Here is a 19612-nt window from a genome sequence, read left to right as displayed (position 1 = left end):
TTTTGCAGGCTCAGATCTTACCACAGGGGTGGGGAATAATTTTTAAAAGGGGCGGGGCCTTGGGCAGAAGGGGCGGGCCAGGATACTTCTAGTGCTTCCCCCCTACCCTGATTGGCCTAGGCTGGGGGAGCGCGAGACGTCCCCTCTCCATCCCTGCCCCGCCCCCTAGAGAGAAATACCAGCTGTTTTTAAACAGCTGGTGTTCCCTCTAGGCACCTAGCAGGAGGAGACCTCCTGCGCTCTCCCTGCCCCCAGACCAATCAGGCCCGGATTGGCCTGGAGGCAGGGAGCACACAAAGCTCATCCTCCCTGCCAAAAGTGCGCGACAGCTAGAGATAAAAGCTGGTTGTTTAGCTGGCGTGTGTCTCTAGCCACCATGCGCTCTTGCGGGAGCAAGGAGACTTTGCGCGCTCCCCTGCCTCCAGGCCCTGATTGGCCTGAGGGTAGGGGAGCAGTAGGGTGGCTGCAGGCTGGATGCACTGGCTTGGCGTGCCAGATCTGGCCTGCTAAGGGCCCTTTGCCCTCCCCTGTCCTACCATCTAGTTATGTACCTGGCGTGAAGTCCTGGCTCCTATAAGGCCCAATTCCCAGTGAATTCAATGAGGCAGGATTTCACCCCAAATTTCAGCTCACAAACGGGTGTTTAGAAAACTAAATAACAGGACTGGTGCTTATGACAATCTGTAGGGACAAAGTGAATACAAATAGCATTTTTCTAGATACGGAATTATGACTACAAGCAAGGCGATCACGCTGCACCGAACAAGGTGTTCCTAGAGCTCCATAGTCCAAGTGTCAGAGCATGTAGCTTTGCAAGTCAGGGATTCTAAACAGATCGTAGCTGAAAGAAAAATCATGAAGAATGCTTGGCATTCTGCTATCCCACCAGCCCCTGCCAAGCCAATAATATTTCTACTGTTTGTAGAATTTAGTATGTTGGGGAAATAATTTTATAGGTATCAAAATTATCACTGTGGCTACATCATTGACTGCAGTGATCTGACTGTAGGAATGATTTTGGCCAAAAGTGTTTAAAATGTATAGATAATGAACAGAAAAACGTTAAACAAAGCAGCAGAGGAGTTGTACACACAAAGTAAAATGTGCATATAATTATTGCATGATAAGATACATCTATGATCCCTAGGAATGGAAGCAAAAAGAGATGTTACTTCTGCTGAAAATTGGTGAGGATGTGAAACGAGAAGCAAGAATTGAGGAACTGCGAAGGAAGAGAAGAGAAGAGAAAGCTAAAAAGGTGAAGAGAAGAGAAAGCTAAATTTCTTTAGAATTGACGTGCCACATTATATATAACTTTTACCTATATGGTGTTAAAATATAAGCTTTTTAAAATCTCATGAGGACTTCCCAGTGCTACATTGGGTCCCAAAGCCAAATACATGATTAACCTCACACATGGTCAGGAATTCCATTTACTTCAGTTGTTAGTGACTGTAGTGTACTTTTTGGTTTGCTGTAATTGACATTGGCAATCCGCTATGACAGGGATGTCAGAACTTTATAGACTAAGGGCAATCTTCTGACTTTCTGTTTGACACTTGTCAACTGGCACTTCTGTTCTTCTGGGTTCTCTGCTGTGTTCATTGATGTCCAGAAGGAGGCACTGGTGTATAGCATAGTGATAGAAATGTAGCCGTGTTAGTCTGGGGTAGTTGAAGCAAAATGCAGGACAATGTAGCACTTTAAAGATTAACAAGATGGTTTATTAGATGATGAGCTTTCGTGGGCCAGACCCACTTCCTCAGATCAAATAGTGGAAGAAAGTAGTCACAACCATATATACCAAAGGATACAATTTAAAAAAATGAACAAATATGAAAAGGACAAATCACATTGCAGAACAGAAGGGGGGTGCGGGGGGGGTGGGAAGGGGGAGGAAGGAAGGTAAGTGTCTGTGAATTGCTGATATTAAAGGTAGGGAGAGTGGGATGTTTGTGAGTTAATGGTATTACAGGTGATAATTGGGGAAACTGTCTTGGTAATGGGTGAGAAAGTTCAAAGACTTGTTAAGTCCTTGTTGGTAAGTGTCGAATTTTAACATGAATGACAGTTCAGAGGATTCCCTTTCAAGTGCAGATGTAAAAGGTCTTTGTAGCAGAATGCAGGTGGCTAAGTCATTTAGAGAGTGTCCTTTCTGGTTAAAGTGGCAAGAAACTGTTTTCTCTTTGTGATCTTGTCTGATATCTGTTTTGTGGGCATTAATCCTTTGGCGAAGTGTCTGAGATGTTTGTCCAATGTACATAGCAGACGGACACTTTCGGCACATGATAGCGTAGATTATATTTCTGGATGCGCAGGAATATGTGTTCTTGATCTTATAACTCACTTGGTTAGGTCCAATAATGGTATCAGCAGAATGAATATGTGGACAAAGCTGGCAACGGGGTTTGTTGCAAGGGAAGGTACCAGGGTTGGTATTAGTGTGGTATGTCCTGTGGTGGTCTGTCTTGTCCCGGGGTCTCTCTTTCTGCCCCACGTCCCCCACAAACTGGATACAATTTTGTGGTGACCTTGAGGCTTTTTTTCGCCGCCTCCGTCTCCGAGAATATTTCCAAACCACCACTGAACATCAATCTGACCTACCAGATCCCCCCTACCAACACCAAAGGAAAAATAATTCTAGGTGGACTCCCCCTGACGGTCGGAATTACAATCTGGATTTCTATATACACAGCTTCCGCAACAACGCACAGACTGACATTATTCGCAAACGACAACAAGCGACACACAATCTTAGCCGCGCTGAACACCATGCCATCCAGAGTCTCAAAAACAACCTGGACATTGTAATCAAACCAGCTGACAAAGGGGGTGCTGTGGTCATTATGAATAAGGCCGACTATAACCAGGAGGCAACCAGACAACTCTCGAACACCACATTTTACAAACCTCTCCCCTCTGATCCCACCTTGGACTACCAAAAGAAACTACACTGTCTCCTTAAAAGCCTCCCCACAGCTACTCGGGAACAAATCCTCACAGAATCACCTTCTGACCCCCGACCAGGATTGTTCTATCTACTTCCCAAGATCCATAAACCTGGGCACCCCGGACGTCCCATCATCTCTGGTATTGGCACGCTCACTACTGGTCTATCCAGCTATGTAGACACTCTTCTCAAACCCTTCGTAACCAATACCCCCAGCTATCTCCGAGACACTACTGACTTCCTAAGGAAACTACAAAACATCGATAACCTCTCCAATAATACCATCCTTGCCACCATGGATGTAGAAGCTCTATATACCAACATCCCACATGAAGACGGTTTACAAGCAATTAGAAACACTATCCCAGAGGACACTACTGCCAACCTGATAGCAGACCTATGTAACTTTGTTCTCACCCACAATTATTTCCGGTTTGAGAACAACTTATACCTCCAGATCAGCGGCACAGCCATGGGTACACGCATGGCCCCACAGTATGCTAACATCTTTATGGCTGACCTAGAACAACGTTTCCTCAACTCCCGTCCCCTTTCACCCCTCCTCTACCTACGGTACATCGATGACATCTTTATGATCTGGACACATGGCCAAGAAACACTGGAGATATTCCACAGAGATTTCAACAACCTACACCCCACCATCAACCTCAGCCTGGACCATTCTACTCGAGAGATCCACTTCCTGGACACCACCGTACAAATCAACAATGGAAAATTAGACACCACTCTCTACAGAAAACCCACTGACTCATACAGTTACCTACATGCATCCAGCTCCCATCCAGAACACACCACACGATCCATCGTCTATAGCCAAGCCCTTCGATACAACCGCATCTGCTCTAACCCCACTGACAGAGACCAGAAGCTTCAGGATCTCTACCAAGCATTTATAAATCTCAACTACCCACCCAGAGAAACAAAAAAGCAAATTGAAAGAGCCAGACGAATACCTAGAAACCATCTACTTCAAGACAGACCCAAGAAAACCAACAATAGAACACCACTTGTCATCACCTACAACCCCCAACTTAAACCTGTCCAACACATTATCAATAAACTACAGCCTATATTGGAACAGGATACCATACTCAAAGAGGCTCTGGGAGACAGACCCATAGTCTCCTATAGACAACCACCTAACCTCAAGATGATTCTTACCAACCACCACAGGACATACCACACTAATACCAACCCTGGTACCTTCCCTTGCAACAAACCCCGTTGCCAGCTTTGTCCACATATTCATTCTGCTGATACCATTATTGGACCTAACCAAGTGAGTTATAAGATCAAGAACACATATTCCTGCGCATCCAGAAATATAATCTACGCTATCATGTGCCGAAAGTGTCCGTCTGCTATGTACATTGGACAAACATCTCAGACACTTCGCCAAAGGATTAATGCCCACAAAACAGATATCAGACAAGATCACAAAGAGAAAACAGTTTCTTGCCACTTTAACCAGAAAGGACACTCTCTAAATGACTTAGCCACCTGCATTCTGCTACAAAGACCTTTTACATCTGCACTTGAAAGGGAATCCTCTGAACTGTCATTCATGTTAAAATTCGACACTTACCAACAAGGACTTAACAAGTCTTTGAACTTTCTCACCCATTACCAAGACAGTTTCCCCAATTATCACCTGTAATACCATTAACTCACAAACATCCCACTCTCCCTACCTTTAATATCAGCAATTCACAGACACTTACCTTCCTTCCTCCCCCTTCCCACCCCCCCGCATCCCCCTTCTGTTCTGCAATGTGATTTGTCCTTTTCATATTTGTTCATTTTTTTAAATTGTATCCTTTGGTATATATGGTTGTGACTACTTTCTTCCACTATTTGATCTGAGGAAGTGGGTCTGGCCCACGAAAGCTCATCATCTAATAAACCATCTTGTTAGTCTTTAAAGTGCTACATTGTCCTGCATTTTGCTGGTGTATAGCAGGTTTCTTTGTTTTTTTCCTCATAGGAGCATTTGAAGTTTCATTCATTTCCAAGGGCTAGCCTCCACTAGAACCGGATGCAGCAGCACCACTGTAGCACTGCTACAGCCCATGGGAGAGAGATCACCCTTGGCATAAATTATTCTACCTCCCTGAGCAGCGGGAGCTATGCTGGCAGGAGAGCTTCTCCCGCTGACATACCACTGTCCACACCAGTGCTTAGATCCATGTAATTTACGTCGCTTGGGAGATGGCTTTTTTATACTCCTGAGCAACATAGGTCATACTGAAGTAAGCACTAGTGTGCACAAGCCCCACAATTATATTTTTGAATTAGAGTGACCACCCGATATTATCAGAACCATCCCAAAATTAGGGGCTTTGTCTTATGTAGGCAATTATACCACCCACCCTCTAAAAAAAAGTGTGCTGATTTTCCACGTGCTATCTGGTCACCCTAGAAGGTCACCCCAGTATTCAAAAGCATTCCCTCCTTTTAATGTTTCAAAATGATGCGCATATTAGAGTATATTTTTTTAGTATTTCTCATCCTTACACAATACAGTTCATTTAATTTTCAGGGTATAACAACCAAGAAAATATAACTATATTATATCTTCTACATTTAATTTCAGAGATTTCAGGGATTACAATAGAATAAGAGACATCAAATTAAAGGAAGACATTTTATCTAAATGTAGAGACAATCTGATTCCCAATCTCATCTCTGTAATTTACTTTCTTTGTAGCTTAATTAACTCTAAATTCGCAACATGTCCCCTTAAGAAAATAATCCTACAAGCTTGTTTGATTTTGGAGACTAACCTCTGTAATGAGACAGAAAGGAACTCCAATTAACACATTTGTAAATTAATGAGAGATTCTTGACACAGTGACTAACAAACATTCCCATTTCGGTTCCACTAGGAATTCAGACATTGATTTAAATGTATTTAGGTTTTTTTTATAGACTGTATGTCACATGTATTGAAATTGGAGTTACACTTCTATTGTCCAAGTCTCTAAGTGGGGTTAGTGTTGGATAGGCACTTTAGGGAGCTGATAGATAGATATTAATTGTTGGTGTTATTAATTAATAGTGACAGATACCAGATTTTTAATTTAAAAATTAGATGGAGCCATGGGTATTAAAAGTCACTAATACATTCAAAGTACGTTTAATGTCTCTACATATCATACTGATAATTAATACGTTGATTGATAAAATGTTATAAAAGTTTGTTCAAACTTTTATCAAAATACACTAAAGAACATTCTTTTGCTTTATGTAACAATCTTGTGTTAAATGTCTCTAACATTTTTCTTAAAATATTTTAGAAACGAATAGTGCTAGAGAAAAAAATGGCATATCACCTGAGAAAATTGCAAGAACATGCTAATCAAAGGGTAGAATTTGAAAGTCATGTAAAGTGCCTGAATACGCTGTTATCTGAAGACCCAAGGATTAAAAATCAAGGTATGTATAAGCATCATGTAATACAGATAATGTGCAGAATTGCCATTTGCCTCTATCTTGTCTCCCAGGCCAGCAAATATGGTTACTTTACTACCACTTCCAAAATGTCACCCTATCTCTGAGTCCCTTTTAGAGGAATTCCTCAATTAGTAGAAAGAACTGAAAAGAGAGTGGAGGGGTATGGGAAGTAACCCAGTAGACACGGTTTTCTAGAAGATTCCTGCTTTGTGCACTAGGTACACACTTATGCCAAAGGCATATAGGAGATATCTAACAAGCTGGCAGAACGCTGGTAAGATTAACATATTTCAGAGAGACAACTGAAGTAAAGAAGGACAAGAGACATGTAAAATATTGTAAATTGCATAAATTGAGAAGTGGTGTGGTGGAAACAAATCTTTATTGTTACTTAGTTAAGAGGGTTGGCATAATTTGCATGTGGTGCCTCTATTTGTCAGGAGTACGTTTCTGACAATTCTTTTTGCATTCCCATAATCCCACTTCCTCTATAGAACAAGGTATTTGACATTATTTATTGATCACTTTGGGTTTTTCTCTCAGGCAATGGTGCCATGAGTCCCTCTCGTCGCTCTTCACTTCTTAACAAAGAAGAAATTTCAAAATCATCACTTTCTTCAGTAACATCTCAACCTACCTCTGATGCTGTCATGAGCAAGACCAGCAGCTCCTTAAAGGTAGGAAGCCACCTCCCGGACAGGTCTCAAATGTAAAATTAAAGCTCACATGTTGAAGCATGTAGACGTGTTTTGTATCTAAAGGCTACATGTTGTTTATTCATAGATTCAGAATGAAAGACCAGATCATCTAGATGAATCTCCTGTGTATCCCAAGACATTAAGTTTCACCAAGTTACCTCTGTGTTGGGCTTAATAGCTTCCTTTTGATTATAGCATAACTTCCAAAAAGACATCCAGTCCTGATTTTCATTCATCAACAGATTGAGATTCCACCATGTCCATGTTTTGTTCCAATGATTAATTCCTCTCACTGGTTAAAATTTCAGAGGTAGCCGTGTTAGTCTGTGTCAGCAAAAACAAGGAGTCCAGTAGCCCCTGAAAGACTAACAGTTTATCATGGTATAAGATTTCACGAGTTACAACTCACCTCAGCAGATTGCAGCTCACAAAAGCTTGTGCCATAAAGTTTAGTCTTTAAAGTACCACTGGTACCACTGCGCATGGGCAGCGCATGCGCAGATCGCTCTGTGCATGCGCAGATCGCCTGAACCCGGCTCTTCCGGGTTACAATCTACTCGCTACGGGTGAGTAGATTGTATTATCTGTCGAGCCCTGTTGATTAACATTTGTATCTAACTTCTAATTTGAATTTGTCTGGCTTCTGCATAGAGCTATTAGTTCTCATGATACTTTTCTCTGATAGATTAAAGAGCCCTATATTACGTTTTTTCTCCTCGAAGAAACTTATGCCCTAATCAAGCCACATTTCAATGTTCTTTTTAATATGCAAAACATATTGAACTCTGTAAATCTCTCATTGGAAGTCATTTTCTCTAACTCTTAATACTTTTTGTGGCTCTTTTTTGCACCCTTTCCTATTTGTCAAAATTCTTTTTTAAAAAGTGTACAGCAGAACTGGATGCAATAATCCTGTATCAATCTCATTAATGTCATATATGGAGGGAAAACTCATTTCTTTACTCCTACTCACTATGCCCCAGTTTACACATCCAAGGATCACATTAATGCTTTTTTTGCTACAGCACTGCACTGGGAGTTCATGTTGAGTTGATTGTCCAGTGTTGTGACCCTTAAATCATAGAACCTTGGGGTAAGAAGGGACCACAAGGGTCACTTAGTATAATCCCCTATAAAGATGCAGGATTTGTTATGTCTAAACCATTCAAGACAAGTGGCCGTCCAGTCTCTTCTTGAAAATCTCCATTTAAGTAGCTTCCACAACCTCCCTTGGCAGCCTGTTCCATTGTCCCACTGTGCGGAACTTTTTCTAAGATTTAATCTAAATCTGCTATGCTGTAATTTGAACCTGTTGCCTATTATCCTGCCCTCTTTGTAACTTACCTCTGGATCCTTTCCAGCTTCCTCTACATCCTTTTTAAGCACTGGGGACCAAAACTGGACACAGTACTCTAGCATAGGCCTAATCAGCATTGAGGAGAGCTGTACTGTCACCTCCCAGGTCTTGCAAACAATGCATCTCTGTTAACACCACCTAAACTTGTATTTGTTTTTTCCCCCCAGCAGCTTTGCATTGTTGACTCATGCTGAGGTCAAGGTCCACCACAACTCCCAGATCCTTCTCAGCAGAACTTCTGCAAGCTAGTTATCCCTCATTCTGTATTTGTGCATTTGTTTTCCTCCATAATTGCAGCACCTTACATTTGTCTTTGTCACTTGATAATTCCTTGTTTTGTTCATTCCCTCTGAGGAACTTCTTTGTAAAAGGGAATTAGAAATGATCATAAATAGCAGCTGCTAACGAGAGTCTGACTTACCTGAAGAGTGAGGAAAGGGTTAAGCTACTGGAGATGCACCTGAGGGAGGGGTCTTGGGCATTCAGCCAATGAAATGCAGATAGGAATTTAAAACCGAGAGAGAGGGGGTTTTCTTTCTCTCTTCTTTGTTTGAGATCAGAACAGTTTTTTCCAGGTATGGAGGGAGACAGGCTTTCCCAGGAATGGACTTCTTGAAATGTGTAAGTAGGGAAAAGTTTAGATAGTTTGTCAGGTTTTATTGTTTTCCTTGTTTGTAGGTTTGGAAATCATGTTTGAGCTGGCTAATTGTTTTTCTCTTTTGTAACTAAGGATTATGACCCAGGGATTTTCCCTGAGTCTATTTCACTCCATGGCTATTTAACATCCAGTCATTTACTATGCTTGCAACAATAGTTTGATAGTAAAAGTTTTTTCCTTTTTGTTCTGATTAACTGGTATAGGTTGATTGTTGTGCCTTAAGTTTGCAGTTACCTAGGGGGAGAAGAGCCCCATTGTTCTCTGAAGGATTCCCTCTGTTTTTCCAACTCCAAGTAAAATGGAGTATGGGGAAGGGGAGGAGGTTTGTCTTAGGGAAGGGATTCCCAAGTGATTTGGAAAGGGTTTATTTTATGTCTTTAAGTACTCTTGGGTGGTGGCAGCAAATTTTTATTTTTTGTCTTGGATCTCAGGAAAACTGAGACCAGACAAGTTTATCTCTGGGAGTTACAGAGACAGGTTATACAGAGTTTATTCTACTAGCCAGCCCTCCATCTCTACACTCAGAGTGTCAGGTTGGGGAATCGAGCCATGACAGAACCCATGAATCCTGTTTGTACATGACTGATGTAAGGTAGGGAAACATTTGCAAAATTCATAATACATCATTGTTTCTTCTACATGTTTTATTTTGCAGAAAAATGTATACTCTGATATTGATGAGAAACTTTTGGACAAAGAGCCAAGTAGGGAATATGAACTGGGTAAGTCAGTGGTCTCCAACCTTTTTACACCCAAGATCACTTTTGAAGTCTCAGAACAGGCAAAGATCTACCGCCCCGCCCCTTCCTTGAAGCCCCGTCCCTTCCTTGAAGCCCCGCCCTCTCTATTCTCCTGTCCATCACTTGCTATCCCCAGCCCTTGTACACTCTGTTAAACAGTTTTTTTAAATTATGCAATATATAAAATTAAAATCACATTTATAGTTATGAAATAAATGGTCTGTTTTTAATTCATGCTATTTAAATGTCAAATGAAGCATTTACAATTATACATTTTGTTCTCTGCTATTTCGTAAATCTAAAATCAAGTATTGATAATTATGTATTTTTTCTTCCAATAACAAAGTCTCAGTGTGAAACCTGTGACTGAACAGTATCTGCCAGTGTCTTGAAGTCTGGGTTGTAGTCTGAGATTGCTAGTCGTATACAGTCCATCAGATGGGCATCTGTGATCCTGCGCTCAGCCTGGGAAGCTTGCTCCAGCACAGTTGGAGTTAGACACAGCCTCCCTGGGCTGAGCGCAGGGCAGCCGGGCTGGAGGGAAGAGAAGTGGCTGCCCGGCCAGCTGGCCATGGCGCTCAGCCAGGGTGCACCAAGCTCCACGTGGGCAGGCGCAGAAGAGAAGCCGCCAATCAGATGGTGTGCGGGGCAGCCTCTTTCAGCTGAAAGCCACAGTCAGCTGGTTGGGGTGTTTCATCCCTCCCAACCTCCGAGCTCCCACCATTCCTCGCAGCTACTCACCTGTGTTGTTGCTCGGTGAGTAGCTGCTCCTCAAATAAGGAAATCTAATGTAAATGTACTTTGCATGCGCGCAGTTCAGAGAGGGCTCAAGAGCTAATCTTAGAGCCCCTGAGATCTACCGGTAGATCGCCACAGCATATTTAATATTCCTGTGCTATTAGGCTTGGAGCTGTTAAAGCTAACACAGGTACATGTGGAAGGAGACAGGGCCCATATTCAGGTCCACAACCATGCTCTCCAAGTGCAGTTTGCTCCTTTGTGGATGGCCAGTGCTGGGACTGCATCACCTAAGTAATGAAGATTTAAATAGAAACTCAGTGGTACATAGGCCTTAGCTGGCATTCTATGGTGGTGTAAATTTCACTAAGGGTACGTCTAAATTGCAAGGATCTATCGGAAAAAGATACACAAAATGCACTCTGCATTTTGTGTATCTTTTTCTAATACTTTTGTCAGAAAAGGCTTTTCCGAAATTTGGCCCATCTAGACTGGGCCAAATTTCAGAAAAAAAAAACCCTCTTTCAAAAGCCCCCCATCATCCTTGTGGAATGAGGAATACAGGGGCTTCCGGAAAAAAAAGTGGAAGAGCAAACACATTCCCTGGCTGCAGTGGAGTTTTTTTGGGATACTTCTGGTATCCCGAAAAAACCCTGCAGTCTAGCCATACCCTAAGTGAATATACTGTGCACCACAGACGTTTTTACTTGCTGTCTATCAAATAAATCCAAATTAATGTAATTTCTTTGTTTGGCTGAATTTCCTTTTTCTAAATACCTAGAAAATTCCATACCAAAAACTAAACTAAGGTTGAAATAGCAAAATGAAGCACCCCTTACTTCGTTTTGTGTGTACAGTCAGTTTACCTTGATTTTAATACATATGGATGAGTTAAGCTAATTACCTATCCCAATAATACATAGAAAACCATAGAAAAGTCCTTCATCTTTCCTTTTTGCCTAACAGAAAATCCAGTTTCTGAATGAATGTATTTGAAGATAAATGCGTGAAAAAATGAAATAGCACCCGTCTGTTTTCTCCCTGCAGTAAATGCTCCAGGCCAGGTAAGTAAACCAATAATCTTTTTCTCCTCTACCTCAGGCCAGTCCCCCTTGCCCAGAAGCAGCAGCAGCATCAATGACAAACTTTCTGTATCTGCCTCTGGGGAGTATTCCCAACAAGCAACCAGTAGCACTCTCGGTGATCTTTCCATCTCTGCCTCCGTGGAGCACTGCGCAGAAGCAGTCAGTAGCAGCACGAGCAAACTCCCCATTTCGTCCTCTGGTAAGTGGCCCTCCATTATGGAAGGATGCCAGTCTCTGCCATCGGTACTGTTGAAAGTTTCCATTAAAAGCCCATTTTTGATGCTCACTAATGGTACCGCAACTGACTTAAATAGCACAGTATAAATATTCAAAAGCATGGTACATCTTTGAGTGTCACTTTTCTTAACCATGAAAACGCTTGTATTTCAACGACCATGATAAAAATTTTGAACAACTATAAAATTAATGTTATATTGTCCTTTGGAAGTTGCTAATTCTGATGTCTGTGTTTCCAAAGACATTTACATACTCCCTAAAGCAAAGTGAGACAAAGTCTTACAAATGAAAAAAAAAAAGGCATAAACCATGAAGTGGTAGAGTATTGTACAGTAGTTGTATTTTCATGTGATTTATGAACATTCTGTATAGTTCACTCATTGTTCTGTTAGTACAGCACCTAATACCATGGGGTTCTGGACCATGAATGGAAGGTCCTAGGAGCTACCACAATACAAACAAATAATAATGACTTCTCCCTTTGTGAGTAACATACTCATCTCATACTCATCACCATAGACTTTTTTAAAATCGTTTTCAATTCTCACATCTTTCTATATATAATACTAGTTGATTTACCCAGCATTGCTCAGGTCGTTAACGCAAATAAGTTTTATTTTTCTTCATTTAAATCATTGTTCTGGGGTGGGGTTGAGGATGAGAGGTTCAGTATGCAGGTTGCCCTGGGGAAAGAGGACCACCCCAGTGCTCATTCACTGCAGTAGGTAAGAGCCAAGTGAGAAGCACCTCTCCATGGCTGCTGCAGCTCTATCAGGCACTGCTGGGAGAGAGGTGCATGTCCCCTAGTGGGGGGACAGAAACCCACAGATGGACACACAGACATAGTCTATGAAATATAGAACAGACGGCTGTCCTTTTCTCCATCCATCCCCTACTGGCCCAGTGGGGTTATACCTAATCCCTATCTCTGACCCCTTGCTGCCTCCTGTGGTCATTCTGCAGTGTAACTATCCCTCCTGCCAGACCCCTCTCTTTCCATTTTATGTGAAACAATTGAATTCCAGGCACATCCCATTATCCTGACACAACTAACCCCTGACCTTGTTTTGAGCTGTGATAAAAGGAAGCTCTTACCATTGAGGAGGAGTTCTTGAACAAATGGACTCACAGACACACATTTCTAAAATATATAGTAAGATTCAGAAAGTTGAAAATTATTCTTAATTTTCCCCAGGAACTAATCTCTCTCGTCAACCTTCAGTTGATGGAAAAATTTGTACGATAACTTCACTCTCTTCAGTAGTCTCTCAACAAGGCTTTGATGAGATTGCTAATAACGTCACCAACGAAAAAAGAAAATCTCTTCGGGTATGAAATGATTGTACTTATTGATCTCAAATATAAAGCGAGAAGTAACAGATTGTTGGATGCATGTCGCTGTTTCATGTATGAAATTTATTGAGCTTGTATAGTCTTAGCATGCTGGTCATGTTCAGTCTTTAAAGAAATGCTGTATTCGTGTTAGTTTTGTGATGCACATTTGTTTGGAAGGAAGCTGTTGCAAACTGCATGGGAGTTTGCTTGCTGCTGTAATCTCTCACACTAAGGTCAACTCTTGTGGCATTGTTTCTTGTGGTAATCAGGCACTGGTGACTTCTGAAACAGGATTTGCCTGCATGTTCTTTGTGACTGCTTCTGTTCATGGATTAATGTATATAGTGTTAATAAGTCACACTAAGAATCTACCCAAATTCCATATTAATGATTTCTCCTTCAATGGGAAGTAAACCTACAAGGTACATAGATCTGTTACTACTTGGTTAAGAGTTGACAGTGTTTTCCAAAGGGACTTGATGCAATGGGGGGGAGGAATAGCTCAGTGGTTTGAGCCTTGGCCTGCTAAACCCAGGGTTGTAAGTTCAATCCTTATGGAGGCCATTTAGGGATTTGGGGCAAAAATTCATTAGGGATGGTACTTGGTCCTGGTGGGAAGGCAGGGGACTGGACTCAATGACCTTTCAAGGTCCCTTCCAGTTCTAGGAGACAGGCAATCTCCATTAATTAATAGATCTGCACTCTGTTGATTCCGTCTGCCCCTGATGTTTCAGACTAGATTAGTTCAATTTTGGGAGCCAGCTCTCCAGGAAGGTATTGATGTGAACAGGGTGTTGAGCTATGCATTGTGCAAGGAGAAAGACATTTGGAGACTCTCCCTGGTCACCTGTAACTCTTGGGGACAGGTCTATCAAGGAATCTATGACTCATTACTCTGCATTCAGATTTATCTGATGCTGGTGTCTTAATCTGGGGATTTCATGGCTCATTGTCTTGGACAGATGCTAGTGCTGATGGCATTATGTCACCAGTGTGGCAATTGCCCAGTGCTCCTCTCGAAGAGCATTCAGAAGATCTGAGGAAAGAACCAATTCAAACTTAAAACTCCACCACTCTTTAGGTTTCCCTCCCACAAGACACTGTTGAAAGGCAAAGCCATCCCTCTTTTTTTGCTTGAGAATAAGAGAGAATTTCGGGTCAGCACAAGAAAAGATATTTAGTTCTCAATGTTTTTATCCCCCAAAGGAAGGGTCATTTTAGAGCCATTCTGGATCTTCAGAACCTCATTACATTTCTCAGTTGGGAGAAGTTCATTAGGGGGATTCTCAATCCTGTAATTCCCTTGGCGAATAGTTAGGGTTGCTTTGGTGCTCTTGCCCTTCAGAACACCTACTTTCATCTCTGTGAAGCTCCCCCATGGAAAACTTCTTAAGTCCATTGTTGGAACTAGCCACGCCCAATACAAGCTCATCCCTTTCAGGCTGGCTTCTTTGTCAGAGGCTTTAACAGAGCACAGCAGTAGGGGCTGCCCACTTTTAAACAGGTTTTCCAGATATTTCCTGACTGTAATTACTGTATTGTAAACGGATCCTACTCGGAGTGATTCAAGCTCTATGGACTTGCTCCCGTTTTGAGAGTTTGGGCCTGCACTCACATTTTAATATGCATTGGAACTAGAGGACTTCAGATTCTGATTTCAACCTGCTTTGGTTTTTTTGCAGCTCTTTTGTCCCACATGTTACAATGGAGTTAGTCTTCTACGGGCTTAGTTTCTACACAGATTTAGAATTAGCTAGGCACGTTCTGAGACAAGCAAAAGGTGCAGACTGTGTCATTAACTGTGAGAGATTATTAGATTTTTAATTTGAAAACCAGAAGAAACCATAGGTATTAATAATTTCTAATTCATTCAAGGCATATTTGATGCCTATACCTAGCACAGTGGTGTCTACTATAAAAGTTTGAATGGAAACACATCGGAATATCATTGCACTTACATCTTTTCTTTTGCTCTATGCCATCCCTTTAAAAAGTTCACATTTTTCTTAAATCTCATAGAAACAAGAAGAGCTGGAGAACACCATGGAGCTACAGGAACATGATTATCCCAGGGAAGAACATGGAAATCACAAAGAGGGCCTAGGTGAGCTATTATGGGAATACCGAGAAATGAAATCCCCAGGTCTAAAAGCATAAGATAATAAGTGCAGTCACTGCAACTGATGTTGCCTCTGTTTGTAGGTATGGTCACATTAGTACCACTTCCAAAATGCCTCCTTTCTCCGGCAGCTTTTGTATAGGGATTCCTCAATCAACGGAAAGAGCTGAAGACTGATTGAGGCAACTTATCCTTTTATATCTTCCTAATCCTGCAGGAGGGTGAAGTACGGCCAAGTAGTCCCAGTGGACCCTGCTGTCTACGGGATTTCTACCTGTGCACTAGGGACTTGCCTCTACCAGATGTACAGGGGGTCATTTTTTGAGGAGTAACGTTACTTCGAACCAAGGGGTTTGGTGCGTCCCAGCGCGCACTTTCACTTTCGAAACAGCTGTTGATCGTAGTAATGAGTCGGCAAGATCATGCTAATGAAGCGCAGGATATTTAAATCCCAGCTTCACTGACTATTTCGAATCCCTACATTTGCATCCCTAGGGTGCCAGTGTAGACATACCCTACCTCTGCTCGTGGGGCTGAACTGCTTTCAGCACTTGCTGTGCTTAAGACCCTTTCCCCACAAGAAATGGTCCATCGGAGGGAAATAAATGTCAATTTTGATTTTTTTATTATTTAAAAATGATTTGACCTCGTGACATTTGGCACCTCGGCTGGGAGTGGAGCTGGCTGCTGGACTCCATCTGTAGGTTGACATTTGCCTCTTAGTGCTGTGGGATCCCTTTTGAGTGTGACTTGGTTTATTTGGCCTTGAAAAACCCTCCTGGCACATGGGCACAGACTGGCACAAAGGTGAGTGGATTTAGGCAATCTTCAAAGCTTGCTGCATGCAGTACGCCTAGCTGAGCCAAACATGCATCTCAAAGGACTCAAGAGCTGTGTGGCTTATTCTCCCATGGGCTGGTAAAAGTGACCCTTCTCTGGTCTCTCCTTTCAACCTAGAAGGAGCACAGCGCTGAGAACTGGGTGGGCCTGAATTCTAGTTCGATTTCTTCCAAGGGCTGGCCTGAATTCTGTGAACTTTACAGTCTCCCTGGAGCTGTGCAAAATTGTTTTGACAATTAGTTTATCTGCAGAAAAATAGTCTTTCCGGTGGCTGAAAACACATGTGAATTTGGCAACTTGTTTTGGCTCCAAAAATGAAAAAGTGCAAACAAAATCTAAACCTTTTGTTGCATCATTTTTTCAATGACATGTTTTGACTTTGTTTCAAAAATAGCTAGATTTATTGTTTAAAAGCCACAGCTTATGGCTGCTCTCTCAGGCCGAGAGCTGCAGCACCCACTTCTAGACTCAGCCCTCTAGCTAAGTCATCGGCCGTGTTTCCAGGAGTACGCATCTCTGTCCAACAGTCCAGCCACTTCCCTGTGGCAAGTGCCGGAGACCTGGGTCTTCCTACTACTCTAGGCCCCAAATCAGGCATCCTGCAAACAGCAGCCTCCTACGGGTCCTCTGTAACTTGGTCAATGCTGCTCTATTTCCCTGGCCCAACACCTTCTTAGCCCTTATTGCAGGGTCTCAGCTGCTTAGCCTTGGGAGCCAGCCACTGCTCTGTCCAAGGTGCTCGCAATCTCTCAACCCTCTGGGACACAGGCCTCACTCCCTGGACTCCGAGCAGCAACTGAACTAGTCTGCCCTGCAGCTCCCTTTTTAAATAGGGGCCTCCTCCTATTGGCTGCTCTCCTATTGGCTGCTTCCCGCACAGCCCCTCTCCTATTGGCTGCTTCCCGCACAGCCTCCCCAAGGTTCTGCCCCACGTTGGCAGAGAAGGAATTAACAGACACTCCAGCACTCTAGAGCTCTGTGTACATACACTGTATATCCATGTTTGTTATTTATCTTGATTTTGTACATATGGATGGGCGAATTTAAGTATCTATACCAATTTTGCCTCCAGTTCTTAGAAAAGTTAATAACTTTTCCTTTTTGCCTCACAGCAAAATGAATACATTCCTTTCTGGAAAAATACTTTGAAAGTCAAACAGTGACATTTCCCTTTAGTAAATGCTCCAGCCATCTTAGACAAGCTTTGATAATCTGTTCTTCTCTCTCAGGCCAGCCTGCCTTGCACGAAAGCAGCAGCAGCATCAATGACCAACTCTATTTATCTGCATCTGGAGAAACCCCCCTGCAAGGAACTAGCAGCTACACTAGCAAAGTTTACACCGGCGGTCCCAGCGAGAGCAGCAGACCTGAAAACAGCAACCTTTCCGTCTCTGCCTCTGTGGAGAGCGGTGAAGAAGCAGGCAGTAGTGACGCAGGTATGCTGCCCTTTGCTTGCTCTGGAGTGTGGCCCTCCCTTGTGGAAGAATGCTAGTCCCCATTACAGTTATCACTTAAACAAGCTTTCCGTTTGCATGCCAATTTTGATACTCACTCCTGCACATTCAATTCTGCCAAAGCTGCCTTCACTGTAATGGCACAGATTTATGTCATTGTAAACATTTCCAGGTTGTATGAGGCAGATGGGGCCAGATTCTTGGGAGATAAGTTGTGAGGTGGGGATCTTACTTCCTGGCCCTACTCTGGCTGGGTTCATTTATGGAAGCTGGGGATTGTTGGGCTGTTCATTCTTGGAATACCATCACTCAAAATTCCTGGCCTTTAAACATGAAACTGTTAAAACAGTTGAGTTAAACTGGTGCAGTGCCTCTGTGTGTGCCCTCACCTCATTTTCAGAGTGGGGAACGGCCATATAGCTTACCTCAGTTAAGAAGCTGTTCAGGCTGAACCAAAATAAGTGAGACTCGTAAACCAAAATAAGAGCATCCACTTACATTAAAATGGTTTAAAATCACAGACTGGGTTCAATTGGCTTGAAATTTACAAAATAAATGTAAAATGTACAAAATAAATGGTTTAAATAGTGAAGTTCTGTGGTAGGAGATGAACATTTTATTACCACTTTAAATGAAGGTTGGTCTATGTTTCTCACTCATTGTTCTGGGTTTGAACAGTGCTTAGCATACCAGGATCCTGGCCCATGAAAAGCAAGGGGAATCATAAATAACTCCTTCATTAGTGATCAATACATTCGTTCCAAACTCCTGGCAATCAACTCTAGCCCTCAGACCATCACGTTGTCTATATATAATCATTAGAAATCATAGAATCATAGAATAATAGGACTGGAAGGGACCTCAAGAGGTCATCGAGTCCAGCCCCCCGCCCTCAAGGCAGGACCAAGCTCCGTCTACAAATGTGATGTTCTTCAAGTATGTCTGTGTGGATCCAACACCAGATGCACATGCACCTAAATCAGAATCTTTTGAATAGCAGCGGGGAGGATATAAGGACATTCATGGGCAGATACGGCCTCAATAGACACTGCTGTTCAGAAAATTCTCATCTGACTTGCCCGGGACACTTGCACCCCTGGAGTGGGATCCACATGCATAACAACAGCTCAAAGAGCCGCAGCCACTGAAAGGAAAGAAATGATTCTTTATTCTTTTCCCCTCAGGTGCGATCCCTTCCAGTCGACCTTCACTTACTGGAAAGTCTTTCCCACAAACATCACCAGTCTCTCAGAGCTCCGATGAGATGGCTAGTCACATCACAAACAAAGCAGAGTTCCAGGTAGGAAGTCATTGAAGATATTTTTAGCTTCATAGTTGAGATCTGTAAAAGCTGTGTGTAGCGGTGTTCCGTGTATGAAATGTACGGTGATGTAGGAGATGACCAGATGACTAGCCTGCATCCCAGAATAGAAATGGGTCTTTCCTTCCTTTGGCAGTTTCTTGCAGGTGCAAAGTATGGTTTAGGGTTTGAGACATGAGCTGGTGAAGCCAATAAAGGTCTTTCTTGTTGATCTCAGAAACTACAATCATTTTTTCACAAACTGAGAAGGGACAAAATAGGGAGAAACAGAATGGATTCACAAGACTGAGGAGTCCTAAATGACTTGAAGGGAACTGGAATAGCAGGAGGAAGAATTGCTCAGTAGAACTGAACAACAAATAGTCTGGTAGCACTTTATAGACGAACAAAACATGTAGATGGTATCATGAGCTTTCGTGGGCACAGCCCACTTCTTCAGATGACTGGAGTTCTGAGTTTGGGAAATGAAAACTGGGATCTCAATTCACAGTGAACTTAACCTTTTTCTCTGTGAACACACTGATTAAGATCTAATCACTGTTTGAAATTCTGAGCATACACATTTCTGCCCATAATTGGCTCGGCTTTCTAAACTTCACACCCCAG

At 42.5% G+C, this 19612-nt stretch overlaps 1 protein-coding gene across 1 annotated transcript in view; it reads left to right on the top strand.

Annotated features, from left to right (window-relative positions):
• LOC102450226 (uncharacterized) overlaps positions 1-19612 on the top strand; it is a 44795-nt gene that overhangs the window by 11307 nt on the left and 13876 nt on the right. The window contains exons 7-15 of the mRNA XM_025178669.3: positions 1148-1258; positions 6268-6406; positions 6968-7101; positions 9793-9859; positions 11717-11899; positions 13133-13266; positions 15292-15376; positions 17461-17667; positions 18870-18985. Of these exons, the coding sequence (XP_025034454.3) occupies positions 1148-1258; positions 6268-6406; positions 6968-7101; positions 9793-9859; positions 11717-11899; positions 13133-13266; positions 15292-15376; positions 17461-17667; positions 18870-18985 (1176 nt within the window). The remainder of the gene's footprint in view (positions 1-1147; positions 1259-6267; positions 6407-6967; positions 7102-9792; positions 9860-11716; positions 11900-13132; positions 13267-15291; positions 15377-17460; positions 17668-18869; positions 18986-19612) is intronic.

The sequence above is a fragment of the Pelodiscus sinensis genome, chromosome 13 (assembly GCF_052426305.1).
Source record: "Pelodiscus sinensis isolate ZL-2025 chromosome 13, ASM5242630v1, whole genome shotgun sequence".
NCBI classification, from domain to species: domain Eukaryota; kingdom Metazoa; phylum Chordata; order Testudines; family Trionychidae; genus Pelodiscus; species Pelodiscus sinensis.
This window is presented reverse-complemented; position numbering and strand designations above follow the sequence as displayed.